The 24,036-nt window shown below is 45.9% G+C and overlaps 2 protein-coding genes across 12 annotated transcripts in view; one reads left to right on the top strand and one right to left on the bottom strand.

The window, feature by feature from the left end:
- The window catches only part of Ncald (neurocalcin delta), a 449,041-nt gene extending 435,029 nt beyond the window's left edge, over positions 1 to 14,012 (top strand). For all 9 annotated transcript variants that reach the window (XM_031359538.1, XM_031359542.1, XM_031359537.1 and 6 more), the window contains 2 exons: positions 7,922 to 8,027; positions 11,337 to 14,012. In XM_031359538.1, coding sequence (XP_031215398.1) covers positions 7,922 to 8,027; positions 11,337 to 11,434 — 204 coding nt within the window. In that variant the 3' untranslated portion in view covers positions 11,435 to 14,012. The remainder of the gene's footprint in view (positions 1 to 7,921; positions 8,028 to 11,336) is intronic.
- Positions 14,013 to 17,232: 3,220 nt separating this feature from the next.
- Positions 17,233 to 24,036, bottom strand: part of Grhl2 (grainyhead like transcription factor 2) — a 126,254-nt gene continuing 119,450 nt past the window's right edge. For 2 of the 3 annotated variants that reach the window (XM_031358292.1, XM_031358291.1), the window contains exons 15-16: positions 22,339 to 22,403; positions 17,233 to 20,149 (exon numbers count right to left, since the gene is read on the bottom strand). In XM_031358292.1, coding sequence (XP_031214152.1) covers positions 20,035 to 20,149; positions 22,339 to 22,403 — 180 coding nt within the window. In that variant the 3' untranslated portion in view covers positions 17,233 to 20,034. The remainder of the gene's footprint in view (positions 20,150 to 22,338; positions 22,404 to 24,036) is intronic. The other variant, XM_031358293.1, reaches the window with a different exon arrangement.

The raw sequence follows: 24,036 nt of genomic DNA, 5'->3' as shown, positions 1-24,036 counted from the left end.
TCTAATCTGTCTTTGAACACTAAGTCCTAAGCACTGGTCTGTCCAGCTTTTGAATTCTGTCATCAGGAAGCCTACTAAGCTGGCTCCCATGTCAGCCCCTTGCATAGGTGCCACAGCAGCACGTGGGAACTGTCCCAGGCTTCTGTGTGCAGTTCACTGTCCTTAGCTGCTAACTTACAGGGTCTTATAAGCTGTAGTTCATACATGTATCTAATCCATTCTGATTATTCTCAAGCCTCACACTCTCTTGTTTTCCCATGTTCATAGCTTTTTCTTTTGTGACTCATTGGGTTTAACCCGTGCCATTCATGTAACCTTTGGGGTTTTGTTGTTGATGGCTTTAGATGGGAGGTTAATCCCATCCCTAAGCACCCTGGTCTGAGGCAGCCTTGTCTGTTCCCATTACCACCTTCAATCCGGCTAACTTCCCTCTGCTTTCTGTACTGCAAGTTTTTTGACCTGGACCATACTTTCCCTTTCTAAATCTAAAGGATGTTATGAAGTCTCTGTCCTTACCACAAAACTAGTGTACACTCATCAACGGGAGCAAGTACTGGGCTCCAAAGTATACACAGATGAATAAATAGCCTGATGTAATACAGACAGCCCTGGGAAGAGAAATCTCATGGAGAAGCATCATGGGTTGTGGATGATTAGCTCTGCCAAGAAGAAGAGGGAAAAGAGCAGAAGATATCAGGAGAGGAAGCTAACATCAGACTCAGTCAGAATCGGAGAGAATTTTCTTGGGGTGCTAATTTTTATCAATGTTTTGTAACACAAAGATTGGTCAAACTGGTTTGGGAAATGCTGGATTCAACAGGCCTCCATGGATATCTTCAGTGCAGGAATTCTGGGGACTTTAACATATGCACTGTGTATTTCAAGCAGTTTGACACCCTGTTTCTGTGATGGCTGATCTTAGGGCATCTTGAAAGACACATTCCCTTTTCCTTTTTTATTCCTCAGACACCATAAGAGGCCATCAGATCCCATTTCAGATGGTCGTGAGCTACCCTGTGGTGGCTGGGAATTGAATTCAGGGCCTCTGGAAGAGCAGTCAGTGCTCTTAACCACTGAGCAATCTCTCCAGCTCCAAAAGACACATTTCATAAAAAGAGCTTTAGGAGCCAGATGGTAGTGGTTCACACCTTTAATGACAGCACTCAGGAGGAAGAGGCAGTCAGATCTCTGGGTCTGAGGCCAGCCTGGTTTATATAGAGAGTTCCAGGACAGTCATGGATACACAGAGAAACTATCTTGGAAGAAGAAGAGGAGGAGGAGGAGGACAACAAGAACAAGATCGAGGAGAACGAGAACAAGAACAAGAACAAGAACAAGAACAAGAACAGAAGATACCACACATGAGAAGGTTCGGGATAGAGAGCATAGCCACCATGTAGGAGCCAGGGAACAGTGGCCCTGAAACTGCTGCCTGATTGGGTCAAGGGCAGCCAAGATGGAATATAGAGACTTGTTTTTTTTTCAGGTCTATCACTAGATACAGGCTTCCTGCCTATACTCTTATGGATTCGGTACATTAGCATTCCTCATTATGGATTTAGGGCTTTGCTGCACAATGAATTCCTAGGACAAAACTTCTGTCCAGAACATAACACAGAAGAAATCAGTAGGTGTCAGAAATATGTAATCAAATAAAACTGTAGCTGACAAGGTCCTGTGGTGGGGATTTTCTACAATTATTTAAAGAGTTGTGATTCCGAGTGTTTATAATTACACTCACAGACAAATGCTACACCCAGCATTACCCAGAAAGGATCCTTCTGCTGTGAACTGTGGTGAATGCAGAGCCTTATGGCTGCTCACAGTACAAGACTAAGGGACACCCGAGTGCTCAATCTAAAAGGACACTTATAGCACACACACACACACACACACACACACACACACACACACACACACACAGCTCAGAGCATTGTGGAATATGGGGAGAAAGAGTGCAGGAGCCAGAAGATGAGAAAAAGAAATGGAAATGCACTATTGTGGTCATGCACAGCCACGGCAACCACAAGACTACCTGCACAAGACTGGATCCCACACCAGCACAGGAGGGAACAGAAAGGAACTCAGTGGGCATATCCCCCATTCTGCTCAGCTACTGACTTCTGGCAGATCATGGGAGAGAGGCAGCCATTGATTCACATTTATACCCACATTTGGGCCTACAGGACTCCAGTGGAAGTCTGAAACCCTGGATCCCACAGACAGCCCTGTTTAAACTCTGTGGGTCACAAGACAAACTCAAACTTGTGAAGGTGAGAAAGAGGCTTGTAAAGAGAAATATTTGAAGGGAGTGTAAGGGAGATAAGAGAGGTAGGATGGAGGGAGAATGGCTGAAATGCATTATATGTGTATATGGAATTGCCAATTTTTAAATAAAAAAATTACAAATATAAAAAATTGTATAAAGTAAAAAAAGAACAAGAAAAGAAATTTAGGGAGAGTGCAGTACCCACAGTGTTTGTCTAGCCTATGCTATAGCTTTAACTTCCTTCTGCACATCATCGAATGTCTGTCACCCTTACAATGATAAAAAAGTATTATGCTGGGCCCTTTTAATAGTAAGCTACTGTGTAAGAAACAGGAGTCAGTGTATGAATCTGGGCTTATGATTTTCAAGGATCTCTGGCTCATAAAGAGAAAAATATGCTAAGTGGATTCATACCCTACTTTTAGCAGGAAAAACTTACAGGTTATTTTTTCCTAAGTAAAAACCTTCATGAAACATACTATACGAATGAGATGTCTTGTTTGGAAAGGGAGTAAGAGGAGATAAAGAAATGGCCGACTGGTTAAGAGTCCTGGCTGCTTTTCCAGAGGATGGAGGTGGATTCCAGCCCCACATGGCAACTCACAGGATTCTGAAACTCTAGTCCCAAGAGATCTGACACAATCTTCTGGCCTCCATGGTCACCAGGCAAACACTTATAGACATAAATTTTAAAAAAAAAAAAACCCTTTTAAATAATAAAAAGGGGATGTGAGTGAAGCTCTCTTGTCAGTAGCAGAACATCATGAAGGACACCACTTATTTTACCTTTCCATCTGAACATGAGAGATGATTTATATCATTCCAGACATGTATGCACTGATTGAAATTTAAAAATATCTCCAAAAAATATTTTCATTGTCTCTTATCCTGGTACATAAATCTTTCTAAGCAGGGTGCTGCTGCTTCTTAGCTCTGATCCACAGACATCACTGCTCAGTTTCTTTGACTTAGTCTGCTATCAGAGAGCCCTGAATATCTGATTTCTCTGTTGGAAGATCCTAAATTTTCTGGTGGAGTCACTTCGGTTTCCTTCAGAGAAAATGACTTGACTCTTAAAATTGTGCCTGCCCTCAGTTGGCCACAACCCTGTCAATCAGATGTGATTCTTTCCTGTGAGCATCTTAGAGGTTGCTCCTTCAGGACCGAAGGAGGGATAAATGGAGGAAGGGAACAGGAAAGCAAGAGAGATGGGGAGGAAGGACCACAAAGAAGGAGGCATCTAGCCACAGTGAGCAACTGCGCCGAGCCTAACAGGGAACAACCCCAGCTGGGCTCCTGAATATCCCGAAGCTCCACATCTATCCAAGGACGAGAACAGGACCCTTCTAGCTTAATTAAAAACAGGCCAACTCTGTCAGGCCCTGTCAGAAGATCCTGACACTGCTAAAAATAAGATGCGGAAGTAGCTTGTTTCCTCCACAGTTCAATCCCATTAAGCTTGGGAGAAACGATGCTAATAAAAGACATGATTTGCCCCCAGAGACTGCCTAGGGCTGTGTCTTGTCTCTCTAAGCTCTAGAGCCTTAGACTAAAGCTAAGCAGTAGTCAGTTTTGGTTGTTCCTGCTCTAGGGAAGGGAAGAGTGGCATCATTCCTTAAGGGTGGGTTTGTGAGACCAGCACCACTTGGACCGCTCATCACAGATGTGCACTACCCTAGTGCCAACCACATCAGACACTTGGCTTGGGAAACACTCCACTAATCCTATTGGCTAACTGATGCAAAGGACAAATCTAATCTAATCGAATTGCCCTCACAAAGCCATCTGGAAAGGCGAGCCTCGCCTTCCTGAGTGCACACATCCACGTGCCTAGCTTGCAGCTGCTGGTTATGCAGTCTTGGGAGGCTCCTGCCATTCTGTTCTTGGGCCTGGTGGTGTGGAGAGGGAGCTGCTTGTAGCTCTGAACCATTTCTACTTCTTTATCCTGACAGCCCAGGTGCAGGGCTGCTCTCCCATGTGCCCCTGTGTTTGCTTCATCTTTAGAGAGCCCCAGCTCAAACAGAAGTGTTAATGGACTGACATCCATATTGTTGCTGGTGGCTACCTTTGAAGGCCCAAGGAGGGGGAGTTCATTTAGGCGCAGCCTTTCAGGCCCAGAGTTTTTAAAGCGTCAATGGGTTTCTAAGGAATCCTTGAGGAGAATGGAGGGAGAGCTTTCATAACAGCTGTAAGGCATTGCTGGGGTGCCTGTACCCATCCAAACGGTAGACATGGAAGGTGGGTGCAGTGTGGTGTCACCCAAGTTTCTTTGTAAAGGGCAGGTGAGATGTATGAGGATGAGCCTGCCAACTGCTTTTCTTTCTAAGGCCTGGCTTTCCCGCCATGTTTTGCTCCACAGTCAGCCCTGGGGGAGGCCTGCCCTAACTAATCCTCTTTACAAGGCCGAGTCCCAGGACATCTTCTCACTGTACCACGCAGCCTCCTGTGCATCTCCCACAGTGCTCTTGGGCTCAACCTCGCCTTTATTCCAGTGTCTGCCTGCTTCACAGTGAGGCCCCTGAGGACAAAGGCAGGGGCAGTCTCAGTTCCCGGTGTATCCGACTCACACAGAAAATGTCTGGTGAACAAGTGAGCTGGGAAGTAGGGAGGGAATAATCTGAGAGGAGGGGCTTAGATATCAAGGGGATGTGTCTGTGGATGAGCTTCCAAATCTCATGTCCTTCTATTTGTCTGCAGTGAGTGATACGTTCCCACAGAACATTTGTTTATGTCAAAGGGGAGAGGCTACAGCTGTTGGCAGATTCAAAACCTTTAGTGGGTTACACAAATGTTAAATTTTATGTCTAGATACACATTTACAGAGGAAGAGAGAGGGGAAGGAGCAAAATCTCTGAGGGCAAAGAGGGAACTTCATACAGGGGGCAGAAGAAAACAGAAAGAAGGAATCTGAGAGAGGACAGCTGGGGCAGGGACAGTCAGTCTGGAACAAATTCTCTAAACTGATGCTACACAAGGCCTTGCAGTAGCCAGTGGCCGGATGAGGAGCCAGGCATAGCTGTCAGTCACAGAAGGAGGTGTCCTGGCCAACCATAGTTTGGGGTTAAGTAGAGTGAAGTGATTCTGAAGAGGTTGCAGTGGATCCACTTGTTTGTGCAGAGGAAGGGAGATCACACATCGAGATGACAGGAGGAAGAGCATAGGCAGCTTCCTGAAGGAGGGTCACATTTCCCTCTGTCCTTAGTGCACGAGTAGGGCATGGGGATGGGCAGTTGAACACTCAGAAGAGAAAGAAGGAAATGAAGCCACAGATCCAGGAAAACCAAGTGTGTACATATTGAGCAAGCTGTGGAAGCTTGACAGAAGTCTCAGGAGAACATCTGGTTGCAAGACGTTCATGGGCCAGTCACGAACACAAGCCAGGAAGGAACCTTCCAGAGACAAAACAGACTCAGCAGAGAAACAGCCGGGTCCAAAAGAGATTGAAGAAAGACAATTATAGTTTGCTTAAGTCTTCCAGCAAAAAGAAATCCCTCATTTGTCTATAAACACTCCTCAGTTGACACCTCTACAAGTCTTGATATAGACTGATGCTTGCCCTGGAAAGAGACTGCCAGAATGAACTGCTGAGATCCAAATATTGTGCTGTCATTGCTGTTCTGACACCCCTCAGTCCAGTGTTTATGTGCACATGTGTGTGTGTGTGTGTGTGTGTGTGTGTGTGTGTGTGTTTTGCCACTGGTCCCACCTTGCCTTGGTCTAGAGTTAGTAGGAAATCTTGGCACTCTCAGGGCCTCTGCTTTCCCACTTTTAAAAAGAGAACTGCCTCTGTAGCTAACATCTTAGCCTATGGTGCTAAATCCATAGCATAGGAGGTTTGAGAGAACAGTCAACAGGGTCCAGGACTACTTGGACTCCATTCTTGACTGCAGAGATACTTTGGTGAGCATGTTTCAGGAAAGCTGGATGTGGCTGACAGGGCCCATCCAAGGTGCTGGCCTTGACTGTCCTCCTACAGTGAGTGACTCACTGTGGAGTAGCCCTGGAGTTCAGCAAGAGATGTGTATATACTCTGAGTTTTTCTTCCCAGTGCCAGGCTCCTGGAATAACAACTCTGACACTCAAAATATATTGACAAACATCTTGGCCATAAGCTTTGGTTCCTCAACTGATCATAACTCAATATCCCATTTATTCTAATCTATTTCCTACTATGTGGCTAGTTACCTCTGCTCAGCTCCCATCTCTGTCCTCCTTCGTGTTCCCAAGATCCTTCTTCTCTGGCTCTGTCCCACAATTCCATCTCCTTACTGGATGTCCCACCTTCTATTTCCTGCCTAAGCTTATAGGACAATTAGCATTTTATTGACCGTGCTGCATCCATTTGGTACACAAGAGATTTCCTCTACAATTCCCTATTTAGTCCCATAAAAGGCTCTTTATCTTATTATAATAAACTATATATAATAATAACAATTATGAAAACTAGCAGGTAAGAATTACATTCATATAATCAAGTCCAGATATGTTTGGCAACTTTGTAGAAAGTATTCCATTATCTATTCTGTCTTGACGAGTTCAGAATTTTGTATCCAAATCATTCTTATCATAACTTGCATAGACCTTAAAACATTTATCTAAGTATTAAACAACTTAAGCTTATATGTCAGACTATAACTATCTAGTCTTCAACCCCTTTAGAGACTTGAGAAGGAATATTACCTAAGTATGTAAGAAGTACAGGCAAGAAACCTCAAAAACTATAGAAATGACAGAGAAAGTTGGCTGCCTGAATAGTTCCCCCCAAATTTCTCTATAATGTTAGGATATTTTCAGCCTTCTGGCCTGGAATATCTGACAGGCCTTTTCGTGAAGCAGGAATTATGAAGGACTGATTACCTTATCTTTTCAGAGCTCAGCAGTTGACTTCTCTGGGTTTCATTTGTCCAGTTTAGACAGCATTTTGTCTTCAGTTGAAGCAATGGGAGATTTTTGTCTAGTAGAAGTTTGCCATATTTGAAGCACAGTCCATAAGGAGATTCTTTGATGCTCATCACCTTCTTTGAAGTCAAATGGGGGTGCTGCCAGGAACTGACATATCTCATTGTCCCCAAAAAAGCTTTAAATTAATAAAAACATCTTTAAATGCCAAATTCTGTATGTCTCTGAGGTGTCTGAAGACCATCCATCTGTCTATCAATGGTATATCTACCATCTATCGACGGTATATCTACCATCTATCAATGGTATATCTACCATCTATCGACGGTATATCTAAACAGGCAAATGTTGTTTGTTTCTAGCTACTTACTATCTGCTCAACTTTAGAAACATATTTTTGTAATAGACTAATATCTAAAAAGACCATAAGTTTGATTGATTAACTTTTAACTTGCATCACTTAATTATCCTAAATAGTTTGTAATAGCAGCTTATAAAGAACTAGAACTAAACTGTGTCCTTTTTAAATGCTCTAAATAGGTCCAATACCTTAGACAAGAGTTGAAACATAAGGTGCAGTATGATATAACAAAATAACCTCTACCACTGCCACATCCTGTCCTATACAAAAAGCCCAGAGACAGGCCCAACTCCAGCAGAGCACAGCTACCTTCCCTCTACTCTCACATTTTATAGAGCTACTGCTGGGATGAATTGTGTTTCCATGTCACCACCCTTCGCTTCTGTCCCTAGGCGATCTACAAAATGGTTTCCTCTGTCATGAAAATGCCTGAAGATGAATCAACCCCAGAGAAAAGGACAGAAAAGATCTTCCGCCAGATGGATACCAATAGAGATGGTAGGAGGCTGGGGGGCTTCGAGTGGGCCAGGCTGCTGGTGGAATCCAGGACTGGGTGTCAGCCTCAGGTGATCTGTGAGAGCCACCTGGGCAAAACGGAAAAGAACCATGTGGACCCTGGAGCTGGTCCCTGTCTTATTTTCTAGGCCCTTCTATCCCCCTCCCAGGTTATCTCTACTCTTTCCTCAGATTAGCATGGCTCCTCGGAAGCAGAAATAAAAGGACTCGAAAAGCCACTGCGTCAGGATAGACCTTTCCCAGAAGATTGGATCTAGTGTGGAGTTGGAGTATGTCAGAAGGCTCAATGCCTCTTATAAACCCCAACAGCATTTATCCCAACCTGCCTGAGAGGCCTTATGAGCATGCTCTAAGATGCTGAGCCCAGATGAAACCCTCAAGTATTGGGGAGCCAAGTAGAGGGTTGGAGTGGTCAGCAGGTTACTACTGGGTAGAGGGTGATGCCCCGAAGCGAAATGTAACTAGCAGATGTGCAAGCCAAAGTGGAAAGGAAAGTTGGACTTCAAACAAAATAGGCAAGTCTGGTATGGTGACTCAGGACGACCACAAGCTTGAGGGCAGCCTGGGCTATATAAGGAACCCTTATCTGTAAATAAGTAAGTAAATAGATATGAGTTCTGCATGTTGGCTGCCAAGTAGGATGCGGGAGGCCCAAGCAATTGAGAAATAATGGCTTCTTTTTGGCATATCTATGTGTGCATACAGTATTTGAGACATATTTATGCTAAGGAGTTGCTAGTTATTCAGCCGAAATTCAAAGTTAATTTAGCATCGTTATTTTTCTTGCCAAAACTTGAAATGTTATCCAGAAATAGTACCTGAGTCTTCAGTGCTCAGTCAAGGCTGACCCATGCTGTCCAAGGCTCCACAGCTCTTTAAACAACACGTATTTATTATTTGTGGGTATGTATATGCATGCCTGTGTGAGTTTATGCGCACTACATGTAGGCACCCACAGAGGTCACAAGAGCTGTACAGTTCCCCGGAACTGGAGCTACAGGTGGTTGTGATCTACCCAACGTAAGTGCTGAGAATCAAACACTGGTCTTCTGTAAGAGCAGTAAGTGCTCTTGACCACTGAGCCATCTCTCTAGCCAACTCATTTTTAAAACCTTCGTTTTATTTTATTATTACTATATATGCTGTTGCATATACTATTACATGACCTGGTGCATACATGGAGGTCAGAAGACAACTTAATGGAGTCCATTTCCCCCCTTTACCTTTACATAGGTTCCAGGGATCAAATTCAGGTGGGAGGGTTTAGGCAGCACATACTTTTACCCACTGAGCCATGTCACCAGCCCCAGATCTTCACTCTTGATGTTTAGCAATTCTAGCCAGCAGTGTATAAATGGACTAATCCCTTGTGATATGCATTATAGAAGACTCTGCATAGAGCAAGCCTCTTTCTACATGCACACGTGGGGTGCCAGCTCCCTGAGAATCTTGGTTTGTGTGGTTCAAGCCACTCTGTTGGCTGTGTTTCCTCTATGAACTTGCATGGCATCCTCTGACATCCTGTTTCCCCTCGGGAGCCCTTGATTCACAGCAGTTTGTATTGTAAAGTTTAAACAAACATGGGATTGTTTTAACAGTTAATGGACTTGCTGGTGTTGAAGCTCAGGTTTTGATAGTCTGGGAGAACATAATGGCTTTAAGACCCAACCTCTTCCTTAGAGGAGGACGGAAGGATGGGAGACAAGATACCTTCAGATGTGTAGCTCACAGGCAATGACAGGGCCTCTCCACTGGGAATGTTTCTAGAGATCGAAGGGCTCTGGCTGGGTTTCCATTCCCAATGGACAGCTGACTACCACTGTCCTGGGCTTTGCTAAAGAAAGATTTGTTTAAATAAAGGAACCTATGGGGATGGAAGCAGCAAGGGAAGGAGTGGGAGGGACAGCTGGACACCCAGGAGACTCACTGCTTTAGCTCAGGGCTTTGCTTCAGGGCCTCAAATCTGAGGCCCTAGCCCCTTCTCACCAGAAGCAGACCTGGCTTCATGTAAAGCCTGCTACCGTCCGTCTTGTTAGTCACCAGTCTTTGTATTTCACTGCTGGTCTCTGCCATGAAAAAAATCTGTCCCTACATAAGGCAAGTCAACATGGAGTCTGTGCAAGAGGCCGAGAGTACATGTTGAGCACCAAGTGCTCTACAGCTTGTGGTTTCCGGTACCTGAGCCTGTGCTTGTGTCTGAGACTTGGACATGTTCAAATGGGGCTTCTGCTCCTATGCCCCCATCTCATCCTGCAGTGTCAGCAGAGGTAGCTAGGAAGAGCAACTAAGGAGGTACCAAAGTGCACAGGCCTCACAGAGCCTGGCAGCCTGGTGCTTATTCTTGGAAGAACAAACAGGGCTAAGTCTTCAGGAAAGGAAAGAGGGCAGAGCTAGGTAAAGGGGCCCAGCAGTTCTAGTTCCAATTTATCAGTGTATGGGTCACTTTAACCGGACACTGTGGAAGTACCAGGAATGGGGAAAGCCTCCCTCACCCGTATCTCCACAATGACAGTGACAGAGGACCTTTACTGGAAAACAATTAAACAGAGGGATACTGGGGAGGCCGGAGTAAGAGATCAAAAGGAAGCTGGGGCTACATAGTGAGACTCCATGTCAAAATAAATAAATAAATAAATAAATAAATAAATAAATAAATAGGAAATAAAGGGAGGAAGAAAGGGAGAGAGTGAGGGAGGGTAGGAGGGAAGAGAGGGAGGAAGGAAGAAGGTGGCACAGTGAGAGAACAGATCCCTGGCTTCCTTCTCAAGCCACCTAGGTTGGACCAGTGGGTCGCCCTGTGTCTAGATCACACTCCTTTATTCTCCTGGCTTTGGATGAAGATGCTGCCATCTTCAAAAAGTTGTTAAAAAAGAACCTACAGTTCTGCTCTGCCCACCCAAGGAGCTGGTTGTCTGTGAACCTGAGTACACCAGTACGGAGTGGCTGAAGAGCTCATAGGCACAGCCTTGTGGCTTCAAGAGCCTGGCGCCCTCAGAAGAGCTAGGGCTACTCATTCCTCAGATACTGAATGGGTAGGTAGAGGCAGAAGGGCTACTAGGGCAGAGATTTAGGCCAGGGTGAGCCAATACCCTCCCCAAACCTGGGGTCCTGTCTTGGAAGTGGTGTTGAATGGCCCTGTGCACTGAGCCAGAGGATGTCATGGTTAAGAGAGAAGTGGGGTTCCTGTCTCATGGTCTCCCAGCCTCTACTGAGGGAAGCCACAGGCTTCTGCTGCTCCCAGCACGGTGCAAGGGCCACGGGCTGCCACTCATTCATCCTCTTGCTCCCTAGGAAAACTCTCCCTGGAAGAATTCATCCGAGGGGCCAAGAGCGACCCATCCATTGTGCGTCTCCTGCAGTGTGACCCCAGCAGCGCCGGCCAGTTTTGAGCCCTGCACCCCCAAAGACGCTACAGCTGCTTGTGTCTCTCCTGATTAGCTTTTAAACTTACTTCGTTTTTGTTCTTTTGTTTTTGCCAAACAATATTGATGGTGACACTGTGCCCTCTTCAGTCAGATGTGCCCTCCTGTGCCACTTTTGCCCCTTGCTTCTTTCATGGTGGATGTGAATGCCCAGAGCCCGTGTGCTTGTGGAGAGCATGCACAGACTTCGTGGTGTTCCCTGGTGGATGACTTTTTTAATCATCTTTTTTTTTTCCTTTGATTCTCATGTCTCCATCTTAAAACCCAAGACTTGAGGGGCAAGAGAAGGGAAGTACATCTAACCCAGATATCCTTCTGCAAGCTTGGAGGAGCTTTGTTTGAAACACAAAACCCCTAACCTGGGTCTGTTGTCACACATGCCCTCGGAGCTGTAGCAGACACCTGAGGCTAAGTTTTCTAAGAACAGGTTACCCTCTGGGGAGAGGCTATTAAAGGGAGCTGGGACATTCCCCCCAGAGGCCACTCCCTTCCGCCCCAGCAGGCTGTAATTTCTAAGCTGTGAACCTTTCAAGGTAAATTAACAGAGATGGGAAAAGATGGCTCAGCTGTTTGTTTTGTTTTTTTTTTTTTCCTCCCACAGGTTTACACAAGTTGAGCTAATACGAGTTTCTTTAAAAAAAAAATCAAATACATATTCAAAAGCCAGACCCATCTTGTTGCCTACTTGTGATTTATAAAGACTGCTGTATATAAAACATTGGGCATTGCAGACCAAATTAAGTGTTTTGCCTTGTAAATGCATGTTTAGTGAGTGCTAATACAATCTTACTGCAGAAGACTGTTTTAGTAGCTTATTGTGAAGCCAACTACAATGAATGTCAATGTCTTGTTTTAAAGTCATAGCTGTCTTTGCACAAATGTACCAGTTAACAAGTATATTTTATATACTCCATAAAACCACAAAAGAACAGTGACAAGGGACCAGCTTTGATTTCGAATGGCTTCCTGGAGTCAAGGTGGCTGGAGGACACGAGGAAGCCAGCTGTCCAGGCGTCCTGCCCATCAGAGCAGCACTGGGAGCTCCACGGTGACAAGGGGCCAAGGCCCAGCAGTATACAGGCATCCAGCGCAGGTGCGACGACGCTTGGCTCAGCAGATGAATGTTCTACAGACGCAGAAAAACTAACAGAGACTTCCTAGCAGTTTAACCCACGTCCTTGGTAGGGTAGCCACATCTCCTGCCTCCAGGTACCCTCTAAATGGTCAGGTATGGGATAGCCAGGCAATTCACCCATTATAAGAGCCAGCAAAGGGACCTGCAGTGCCCAAGGCTGGCTGTGGGGATGCTCTTCCTCACTGTGAGAGAGCGCTCTTCCTCACTGTGTTCTTGGAATGCAGCAAAGCTGAGCTGCTGCTGCCTCCGCTGGTCACCTCATGCACACTACTTTGAAATGAGGGCCAGAAATAAAAAAACTCCTGGCCACAGGCAAGACAAAGCCTCACAAGGAGCTTGTATCAGAAGGTCTCAATACTCAAGAACATCGGTGGCAGACCCTGCCTGAGAGGAAGCGGGAAGGTCTCTGTCTGGCAGCCATGCCCTGTAGAACAAAAACCGCAAAAAGATAAACACAACCAGAAGGAAAGTTCCTGCCAGCCCGCAGGTCCCCCCCGCCCCCCACAGTGACACTCTTAACTGGCAGAAGTTTAAACTTGAATGGTGGATTAAAATGAATCACTTAGTAGATTGAAATTTTGACACCTAGATTTTGTAATCTTAATCTTTCCTAGTGTTGTTTTCCTTATATTTTGTACCAAGGTTTGCCAACTCGTGTGGACCAAATGGTAAAATCTGTTTTTGCAAAGAAGAATTAACTCAAGTGGTTGAACAGCAACAGGTGAAGGGAGCCAACAAGCTGGTGTTTGTGAGGTAGACTCACCTAGTTGGGCTCTGCCTAAGGTTGAGCCAAACCCTGTGTTTCCTAGAACTTAGGGTTGGGGTGGGAACTGGAGGTGCTTGCCAGCTATTAGGAAATGAAAGAGCAAAGGTTATGAATGAACCCTGTGGTCCCCAGAAAGCATGAAGAGTTCCAGAACTGGTTACGCCACAGACCTACCAGACCTATCTGTATGTTTTCTTCCTCCTCATCCCCCACCTCACCCCAGGAAGGCATTGGATATGTGTAACTTTTATGCATGTGTGTTGGACCAATGGACTTCACAGCATCAAGAGGGCCAAGTGCCTGAAGACATCTCTCACTCCTGTGGCTAGGCATTGTCTTTGCTGTGTTCAGAGAGCTCTGGAGGAAATGGAGCCTGTTTTGTTCCAAGTAGAGGCAGCTTGTGCTGTCCATGGGACTGGACTAAATGGCTTATGAGTTGAAGGACGTTTCAGAATGCCTGACTGTTCATACCTCGCTTAGGATGGTGAAGGGATGCTATGGGTACCACCCTACCCCAGCAATACTCCCTGGGGGACTTTCTACAGATGAATTTAATAATATATATGTCATACTATGTGGAGTGGTCCCATTACAGTTGATTGTGTAGCTCTTGCCTGGCATTAAAGCATGTTTATTATTTAATATCATTGTCTGGAACATGAGATTTTCCTTACTAAACTGCCCTCAATGGACTGGGTCTTAGGGAGGTTCCAGGTTGGGGGTGGAAGAGTTTTGAAGTCTCTTTGGTCCATGTATGTCTTCCCTAGGCCCAGCTTGGGCCTCCCATTTCCTCTCCTTCCCCAAACATCAAACATGAAACACGAAAGCAAAAACTTAGGAAAACTGCTCCTCAGTAGGATCTGGGAAAGCTTAAAGAAAGCAATATAGTTGGGTGGTGGTGACCTATGCCTTTAATCCCAGCAGTAGGGAGGCAGAGGCAGGCAGATCTCCATGAGTTCAAGGCCAGCCTGATCTACAGAGCTAGATCTAGAACACTCAAAGCTTCACAAAGAAATTCTGTCTCAAACAAAGCAAAGCAAAACGAACAAAAAGCAATACAATCCCCTTCGTCCTACTCTCTGAGATTTAGTGAAAGAGAGAACAAGACAGACAGCCTGTTCCTCCAAGGCACCCACATAAAGCTGTTCACATTCTGCACCTATCACTGGCCCTGACTTCAGCCCCAAGGCTACTGCCCTATGAAAGGATGTATGTTTGTATCTTGCTACCTCGATTACAATACAATAGGCCCCTCATAGGGCCAACTAGACCTTTGAGGTGGAGATGTGGAAGAGGCTTTTCCTACTGTACACAGGTAGTCTCTCTGTACAAGTAATGTCAAGTTATCCATGATGGGGATGGTGGTGAGGTGGCTGGAGTCCCTAAGGAGCCTGTATACCTACAACCCAGCCATTTCCCCACATTTCTAACTTCAATGTGACTGTTGCATGGGAATCTTTCCTACCAGGTGTTAATGTGATGCACGGTTCCAGACATCCCTAAGATGCAGAGTGACAGTCAGGAGCTAACTACTGGGCAGCTCGGAGCACCCAGGCCATGGAGCACCAGGCCATGGGAGCATCATCTAGATCCTGGAGCACCCAGGCCATGGAGCACCAGGCCATGGGAGCATCATCTAGGTCATGGAGCACCCAGGCCATGGAGCACCAGGCTGGCCATTCACCACCTGCATGAGTTTTTCAGGGAATAGCTGATATTTCTCTCAGTATTTCTCTGGAAGAAATGGTGAAAACACTTCAAAGTGCAATGCAGCTGGACCTGCCAACCCCAACCCGTAGTTAAATATTCACCATTGTGCACAAGAGTGGGCCCATGGGCATTCTGTCATGGTCGGGAGTGGGAGTGGGAGTGGGGGTTGGGGATAGGAGAGAGCCTTACAGCTCCGCCCCTCCCTGGGGAGCTATTTGCAGTGACAGTTGCTGGAGAAGGGGAGACATTTCCTTTGGTGCTGTAACTGGGTGTAACCGTGGGATTAAGGTTGGCTATGCTTCTCTAAATAACTCTCCCATGCTCCATGGAGTGAGCCTCTCTCTCCCTCCCCCTCCCTGCACATGGGAGACATATGAATGAAGTAGACTGGTTAGGAAGAATGAAGGGGATTATTAGGAAGGGGGTCAAGACAGGGTACTCAGGAATGAAGGAGACCAAATTATACATGGATGCAAATATCTTAATGAAATTAGTATATGCTAATAGAAATCCTCTGCAGTACACACCATCCCCGGGAAGACAGGCAATGGCCACTCAGCCACCATCCCACTGCACTTCAGCAGCAGAATCTCATCACATGGGTAGGCTCATGCTGAGTGTTGGATGGTGCCCCCAGTCAGTGTTTAAGTGTGGTGGGCTTGGAAGTGTGTGTGAGTTGGAGAGGCACTGTCAGCCACGACCAGAAAGGGAATGCTCGAGTCCTTATCAGTTGGAAACGTCTGTCCCACCTTGAACACCACTGTAAGTACTTTAGCTCTTACCAATGGCAAATCAGAAATATTCTTTTCTAAGTGGTATGTGATGGCTATTTGATGCCCAGTGAGCACAGGGTTGATGCTCACCTGAAGTGTTTTTTCACATCTTTCTTCTGGTCTGCTTCTGGCTCATCAGAGGCCCCTACTATCTTTCCTCTAATTCCTGATTTTCCAGTGCTAACCATGCACTCATTTAGAGCAGCCTGGAGAAATACTGGGCTGAAGAACCTTTGGGAACAGATGGAATATGGCACCAAGGAACTCCCCCAGTTCAAGGAGCACAGTTCACACTAATGTCAACAAGCAAAGGGAGCAAAGTGGTGACCTCTCACATCTCCCAAACACCCCACCCAAAGCCTGTTCTTCCTTACCCTGGATGTGAGCACGGAGAGCAGGGATTCCACTGGGCTCTTAGTCAGCCAGGGAAAGCTTTTTTGAGGCAAGATTCTGTGCTGTGCCTGGAGGCGGGGAGGGGTACTGTAAAGAATGGTGGCAAGCTAGCTGTTGGAATAGATGCTCTTGGAGATCAGTGAAGACAGCAGTTAGAGCAGTGTGGGTGGTTACCACCGGAACCTCAGTTCAGCCTTGTATGCTGAGGGTCAGAAAGTATGCAGATGGGTCGGGCAGTGGTAGCGCATGGCTTTAAACCTAGCACTTGAGAGGCAGAGGCAGGCAGATTTCTGAGTTCAAGACCAGCCTGGTCTACAGAGTGAGTTCCAAGATAGCCAGAGATATACAGAGAAACTCTGTCTTGAAAAAAACAAAACAAAACAAAATAAAAAGAAAAGAGGGATAGAGAGATGGCTCAGTGGTTAAGAGCACTGACTGCTGTTCTAAAGGTCCTGAGTTCAATTCCCAGCAACCACATGGTGGCTCACAACCATCCGTAATGGAATCTGATGTCCTCTTCTGGTGTGTCTGAAGATAGTCATATAAATAATATAAATAAATAAATCTTTAAAAAAAAAAAAAAGAAAAAGAAAAGAAAGAGAAAGAAAGAAAGTGTGGAGATGGAATTGTGGGATGAGCCGTGTGGCTTTAGGACCTCTGTAGAGGTTGGCACAGCTCTAATGAAACAAACAATCAAAAAGTGCTAGGACAAAGAGTGGACAGAAGCCACCTGAGGGACCAGTCAAAAGCACCTGTGCTGGGAGCCTTCCAGAGCCACACTGGAGGCTTCTTGCTGACCTTCGGCCCTCTTCCCATATAGGCCTGGTATAGGACTGGGTGGGAGGCTGTTGGAAGGGGGCAAGTCTGTGTTTCATTGTCAGCAGGGCCTGAAGGGTCAAGAGCAGCCCAGACCCCATCTACAGAGACTCTTCCTCGAAGGCAAAGAACACTGGCTGTCACCACACAGAAAGGGCCAGACAGCTGTTTGACTCATGTTGTGAATATTTATTTTTTTCTTCTTAAAAATGTACAAAAAATAAAATAACATATTTATAGTTTATAGATTCCCCCTCTCCCATTTACAAAACTATTAAGTTACATTTACCCTTTTATGTGGGAACAGATTGTACACACGAGTCTCCCCTGCTTGTCTTTCAGAAAGGGCCATTCTTAGAATTTGGCACAAACCCTCATTTCCTGTTGCATTTTCATGACTATTAAAATATGAAGGAAAATAAATGTTTAAATTCATTTCAAACCTCCCAGGTTTCTGTGTTGGGACGTGCCTTGTTCTTTCAGGAACCAACTTCAAGATGACAACCCACTGTGTATTTTTCTATTGGTTCCAATTTCTAAACACAGTGGAAGTTTCAACAATGTGGGGACACAGAACAAAATAATCTGTTTCATGTGTCTTCCATCTTTTATAGATTACAAAAAAATTAAAAAAAAAAAAAACTTTGTTTGGGTGAGATTAATTCAGGACAAGGCAAGCTTTTCTATCTTTCTGGAGTGTTTTGTTCAGGAAATGAGGCTCAGCAAAGCTCAGCCAACACAGTGAGGAATGATGCATGGAAATCAACCAGCAGACACTCCTGGACCTGACATTATACTGCTCCTTTGTGGCTTCCTACCTCTTGTTCTGGCAATGGCTATCTCATGGACTATAGGGACTCAGGACAAAGGGAAAGCTGGCTCTGGCTTGTCTTCTGCCCCAGAGCAGACTGGCAATTTTCCAGAGAGACAAGAGAGAAGAGCTGGTAGCCTGTCAGGTTGCTATAGATCTGTCTCCCTGCTCTGGAATCCTGAGCCCACCTCTAAGGTCTGCCAATCATGTTTGCAGCTATCCCCAAGTGCTATAGCACAGGAAGCGCATAGAGGATATATTTCCAACACTGAGTTTGTCCGTCTTAGACCAGAGACCCACTAGTACCCTGGAGGGTTCCCAGGCTGCTAGTTTCTAGGAGTGGCATTTGGAGTGCAGGGCTGGACTAGAGCAGAGCTCAGGATGCAAACCTTTGGCAACACAAAGAAGGATAAGGAGTCCAGTGGGCTCTTAGAAAGGTGCCCCCTGCTATCCTGTGGGATCCTCTTGGTTACAGCACGTACTCTCCATCCCATTCAATTCCTCTGCAGCTTTCAAGAGCAATAGCTGGGCTGGTGTCAGCCTCAGCTGCTCTGGGCCTCTGGGGAGGGTAGACCAAGAAGGCAGGGGCTGGAGAGCAGAGCCTCCAGATAAGACATCAAAGTGCTTCACAGACAAATTTAGACCTTTCCATAGAAGCTGTTCCATTATCCAGGCCTTGGGGTGGGATGTGCCTAGCTAACCAAACTAGTGCTGGGCCCACAGGGGCACATACCAATCCTTAACCCTAACAGAGCTACTGGCCTGTTCTCTCAAAGAGAACAGAGGCCAATGGGGCACGCTTTCGTGACTGGGTAAGCCATTTTCTCTTGAGCTTCCAAGGGCAAGGAGAGGACGAAAGAGCCTTAGCTCTCCAGCACATCTCCCAGAGTTGGCTTCAGAAGTGCAAAGGCTCCCACACTTCCCACAGCCAGGGTGGATATCCTCACTTCTTCCCGTCAGAAGAACGGAGAAGCATTGTCTGCTGTTCACAGCCTAGCAGAGCCACTGGCTCAACTCGCAAGCTGCAGTTGGATTTTTAAAGGGGCCACTTGAGATGAAGGACATGCTTGTAAACTATGAGGCACTATAGCGTCCAGGATCCCCAGGTTGGCCAAGCAGTTCTGCAGCAGGTCTCAGTAACAGGCCCCCAGTGCAAATCTCTGCAGAGACTTTGCACAAGGCTCAAGAGATGCCCCATACCAAAGCTAGAGAAGGCACCAACAGTATGGCCCTTCCCAGACAGCTCAAAGGACACGCTTAGACAACATGTCACCATGAGATAAAACACAACGGCCTCCAGGTAGAAGTCGTGTTTGAGGAGAGAGGGCTCTGGGGAAACAAGTCCTCAGGCATGGCCCAATGGAGAGTCCATCCTGGCATTCACCACCATCACATGACATCCTGAGGCCACTTTCCTAACCTCCTCTTGGATAGAGCAGAACGCTCTGAATCTCCAAGTATGTCTCCTCCAGGCCACTGGCAGTAAACAGGCCCACAAACCATAGGTAAAATATATTATTGCAATATTATGTATAAATTATATACATGGTTGTCAGGCATACTCGTGTTCCTGATTACTGACATGGTAGCACAATGTCTTCCTGTACAAGGCCCAATGGCTATTTGCTGAGATTCCCCTGGAGGTATTTAGCAAAATGACCTTCCTCAGAGCAATCTGAAGGTTTGGGGCCGGTAAGCTGGTGTCCTTCTTACCCCATCCATGAAGACTGCACCAAGAAGCAGCTCGTCTGGTCCATCCACTCAAGAAATGTGGAGAGGTAAGAAAAAGGGCACACCAGTTCCCCAGGCGAGATGAGTGAGCGGACTTGCTGTTTCCCCTGAAGGGGGAACTCTGGAGGTCTCTCATGGAGCTATCAGTAACTTGCAGAGTCCTGGAGGGCTCTTGGGGGGAAATGGGCAATAAATAAGGGCCTACCAGGCTCAGAGAAATTTGCTGAGGGGCTCAGGCTTCAGCTCCATAGGAAGCAAGTGGAAGCGTCGAAGGAAGTCTGTTACTGGGCCTTGGGCCCCGCCCCCTTCCCAGCAGTCTTGTAACAGGCTTGTGAGGTGAGTGAGATGGGTCTCCAGGTTCTGGGGTGGCAGAGATCTCATCTCTCCCAGGAAGAAGTACACCAAAGCTCCTGTTGAGGGGACTCCCGGGGCTCAGATCTCCATCAGCGTGATCTTGAAGCCTTCCACCATGCTCTCCATGTTGAGGATGAAGGTGTCCTCATTTGAGTAGTGCTCAATGATGTTGTCATCCATGTTGACCAGGATGCTGCCATAGTTGGGATGAGAGGGGGTGGGGTAAGAAATAAAGTCAGTGAACAGAGAGCTCAGGGAAGGGCAGCCTTCAAGAGACGTGTTCCCTTAACCTTCTAATTTCTTCCCCCTCAGAACAGGTTAAAGAAAGCAGAGCTGTTTCCTTGAACTACCCTTTGGGAAGAATTCCTGACACAGGCTTCTAGATCATCTGGCCCAGCGCTATGGTTTTACAGATTAGTCAGTGGATGCTCAAAGAAGTTAGCAGAGACCCACACACACTTCGATCCCTATGAACTTCAGCTGCCCTTGGCTGAACACATGTGTACAGTAAAAGACGGCACACTCGGGATCCTTAGCAGTTTTAAAGGCAAGTTTTATTATCAGCACTTTTCAAGTAAGAAACAACTCAGCAAAGTCAAGGGTTCCCCCAGTCTACCCAGGCAGTGAACAGCTGAGCTGGGTGGGAAGCTGGTACTGCCTCACTCCGGAGCTACTTCATCTCTCCTCGGCTGTCTACTCCACACCCCTAAGCTGCTCCACCTCTCCTCGGCTACCTACTCCACACCCCTAAGCTGCTCCACCTCTCCTCGGCTACCTACTCCATGGCAGTTTGGTTTCAGAAAAACCAACTTCCAGAGTCTGTGAATTTTTTTTAATCTAATTTTATTTTTGTTTTATATATGAGTGTTCTGTCTGAATGTATGTATGTATACCATATGTGTGCATGCTACTGTCAGAGTTCTGAAGAGGACATTTAATCATCTGGGGCCATATGGGTGCTGAGACTTGAACCAGGGTCCTGTGGAAGAGCAACACGTGCCTGAGTCTGTCACATTCTCTTTAGTTTGGGAACGACTCACTGAATCACTTTATAGTGATGTCAGCAGGTGAGATGTCATAGCTTCAGTTTATCCTTTTACAAAACTAAGAACCACCCATGCTTGGTGGGTTGTTGTTGGGACAAAAGCCTTGAACACAGGACTTCAGACTCAAGGCTGAAGTCAGCGTTATCAGCAGTGTGTTTATCCACACTGGGGCTCTCTAGCCCTTGAGACTTGAGGCTTCATTCAAAGTAGAATCCCTAGCAGACTGCATTGACCTTGGAAAAGCTGCAGCCCACCTTCATTGCGGTCCCCACAAGAGCTCAAGTTTGATGCTCCATCAGCCAAAGGATCGGGATTCAAAAAGCCTGAAGACCCCAAGTCATATTTTCTTTATGAAAAGGGTCCAGAGAAGAGTTTAAAGGTACCTACTCAGGCAGAGAAAGCCTTAGAAAGGCCTTGAAAGGGGCAGAGGTAGGCTGGAGAGATGGCTCAGAGGTTGAAGAGCACTGACTGCTTTTCCAGGGGGCCCGAGTTCAATTCCCAGAAACCACACAGTAGCTCACAACCATCTGTAATGGGATCCAACACCTTCTTCTGGTGTGTGTCTGAAGAGAGTGACAATGCATTTGCATTCATATGAATAAATAAATAAATCGTGTGTGTGTGTGTGTGTGTGTGAGAGAGAGAGAGAGAGAGAGAGAGAGAGAGAGAGAGAGAAAGAGAGAGAAAGAGAGAGAAAGAGAGAGAAACAAGAAAGGAGCGGAGTGAGCAAAGCTTATGGGCCTCAAGGCCACAGACCACCCACACTCCTTCCATCCCTCTCTCCCTTGAATCTGTGTTGTTTAATTAACGGGATACCTGGGGCAGGGTGCTCAAGCAGGCCCTGGGCTTCATTTTCTCATCAGTAAGCTTGGTATATTAGAGAGAGAAAAGAGATGAAGCTCTGAGCAGGGAACCCAGAGCCACCTGGCCACCCAACCAGGAAGGACTGAGTTCTTAACAGTGTGGGCAAGCAGGTCTGAGGACCATTTGAGATTTCATTAATGATTACCTTGGAATAATTTTCTTTGACCCCCAATTAAATTTTGTCCCTACTATGTCACCCAGAAACCAATGTAAAGAGCTCCATGTGGTTCTATGACCTCCTTTTCCCCAGGGTCCCCACCACGTCTAGACCTCTCCAGTCCACTTGTAACACTCGCAGTCACCAAATGGAAGCACCTCAGGTGACATCCTGGACAGGCACTGTGGATCACCCTGCCTCATCACCAAAGGTCTATAACTAGCATCATGGGCCATGGACATCATAAAAACTAAAGGCATTTTAAAGTTGCACCTTGCAGGCATGGCAGTTAGCCAAGCCCAGCTTTTCTCTTACCCCTTTTTGCTCTTCTTATAAAGCTTTGTGATTTTCTCCACCGGCAGCCCGTACTTCTCAGACAGCTGAAAAATGAGTAACAGGGAACTGGGTCAGCAGAGAACAGAGCTCAGGGAGAAGCGCATTCCACTCAGCACAACAGTCTCTCTAATGAGACACACTGGGAAATTTCATTTAAGACAAACCGAAGCCTCAGTTTCCCTGAACTACCTCCCGAGATCATTCAAACCCAAACCAAGCCACTGGCTTTGTAGATCAACAAAATGAGATTCCAAGAAGTGAATGGGACCCCAAGTCATCGTTAGCAACCAAGAGAGTCACAACCTAACTAACTCTGCCCCCACCCCCATCCCCGATTCTTTGTATCAGCAGGAAGAGAAAAGGGAGACCTGCAGCTCCCACCATGGGCACACAGTCTGAGCAGGCGTCGCAGAGCCTAACATCACCTTTATTTTGATTCTCCCTTTGGGCAGATCTGAAGTCGCTCAGCAAAACAATCTTGATAAAAGTAGCCTTTCTGATAGGTTTTTAAAAAGCTTCCAATCACAATGTCAGATTAAATAGGTAGCCACACATCAGAACAGATTTCAAGTGAGCCAGGTGTTGTGGCACATGCTTATGATCCCAGCACTAAGGCAGGGGGCCTGCGAGCCTGAGACTGGGGAGCCACACTTATATTCCCAGAGCTCAGAGACAGGCCAGAGCTCAGGCCTGAGATCAGCGTGAGCTACGCAGTGCCCTTCAGACCAACCTCAACAGGTAGTGAGAAAAAGTTTAAAGATTTCGGTATGAAAGAAGAGACCATGAAAGCACAGGAACAAAATAAACATGAGTTAATTCTTTGTGTAACTATCACCCTAAAGTTCAGTTTTTCCAGGGAGACATGAAACCTGTAAAACAAGGCTAACATTAATAATAATGTGTAATTTTAAAATATCAGTAAATCAAACATACCACAAAGGAAAATAACATGCTGGGAAACATTTTAAAATATAAACAACAGATGAGAGCAAACTGCTTTGGTAAACTCCACAGGGAACAAGGCAGGAGAGAAAACACAATAAACAGGGTATTTCCAAGAAGAGAAATATAATCGGAAACTCTAAAGTGAAAACTGTACTGCACTTTTATTTAAAAATTTCAAATGAAAACAACAGGAGGATAGTACTTTTAACAACTATCAAAAATGCAAATGAGGAGCGAGATATGGCTCAGCAAGTTAAAGCTTTTTTCTGCGTTTGGCTCACAGCTCCAAGGGCTCTGGCGCCCCCTTCTGGCCTCCTAGGTACCTGCACTCACATAGCAGACACAGACACTTTAAAAAGAAATCTGAAACAAGACAAAGCAGAAATCATGATCTAACGTTGGTGAGGGCATTTGGGTTCTGTAGATGGGACAGTGACCCCCAGCCTCCTGGAAAGGGAGTTTGGCAGAAGCATAGTTTTTAGAAGCATATACACTCTGACCTATGTCTAGCAATCTGACATACAGAAATACTTTCATGCCCAAAGACTTTCAGAACATAACTGTTCATAACAGAGAAAATGTCATAATGAACATCCATTAAATTTCTTGATATTTTCTTCACAAACCTCATTTAAAAATATGGGGAGCTAATATCAGCTTACACTTTAAAAATCTTTAGTATATTAGATGAGGGGAAATAAGTGAATATTTGTCTATATATATATATATATA

Source organism: Mastomys coucha, unplaced genomic scaffold, assembly GCF_008632895.1.
Source record: "Mastomys coucha isolate ucsf_1 unplaced genomic scaffold, UCSF_Mcou_1 pScaffold7, whole genome shotgun sequence".
Taxonomy (NCBI): Eukaryota; Metazoa; Chordata; class Mammalia; order Rodentia; family Muridae; genus Mastomys; species Mastomys coucha.
Note: the sequence above shows the minus strand (reverse complement) of the source record. Positions and strands in the feature narration are given on the sequence as shown.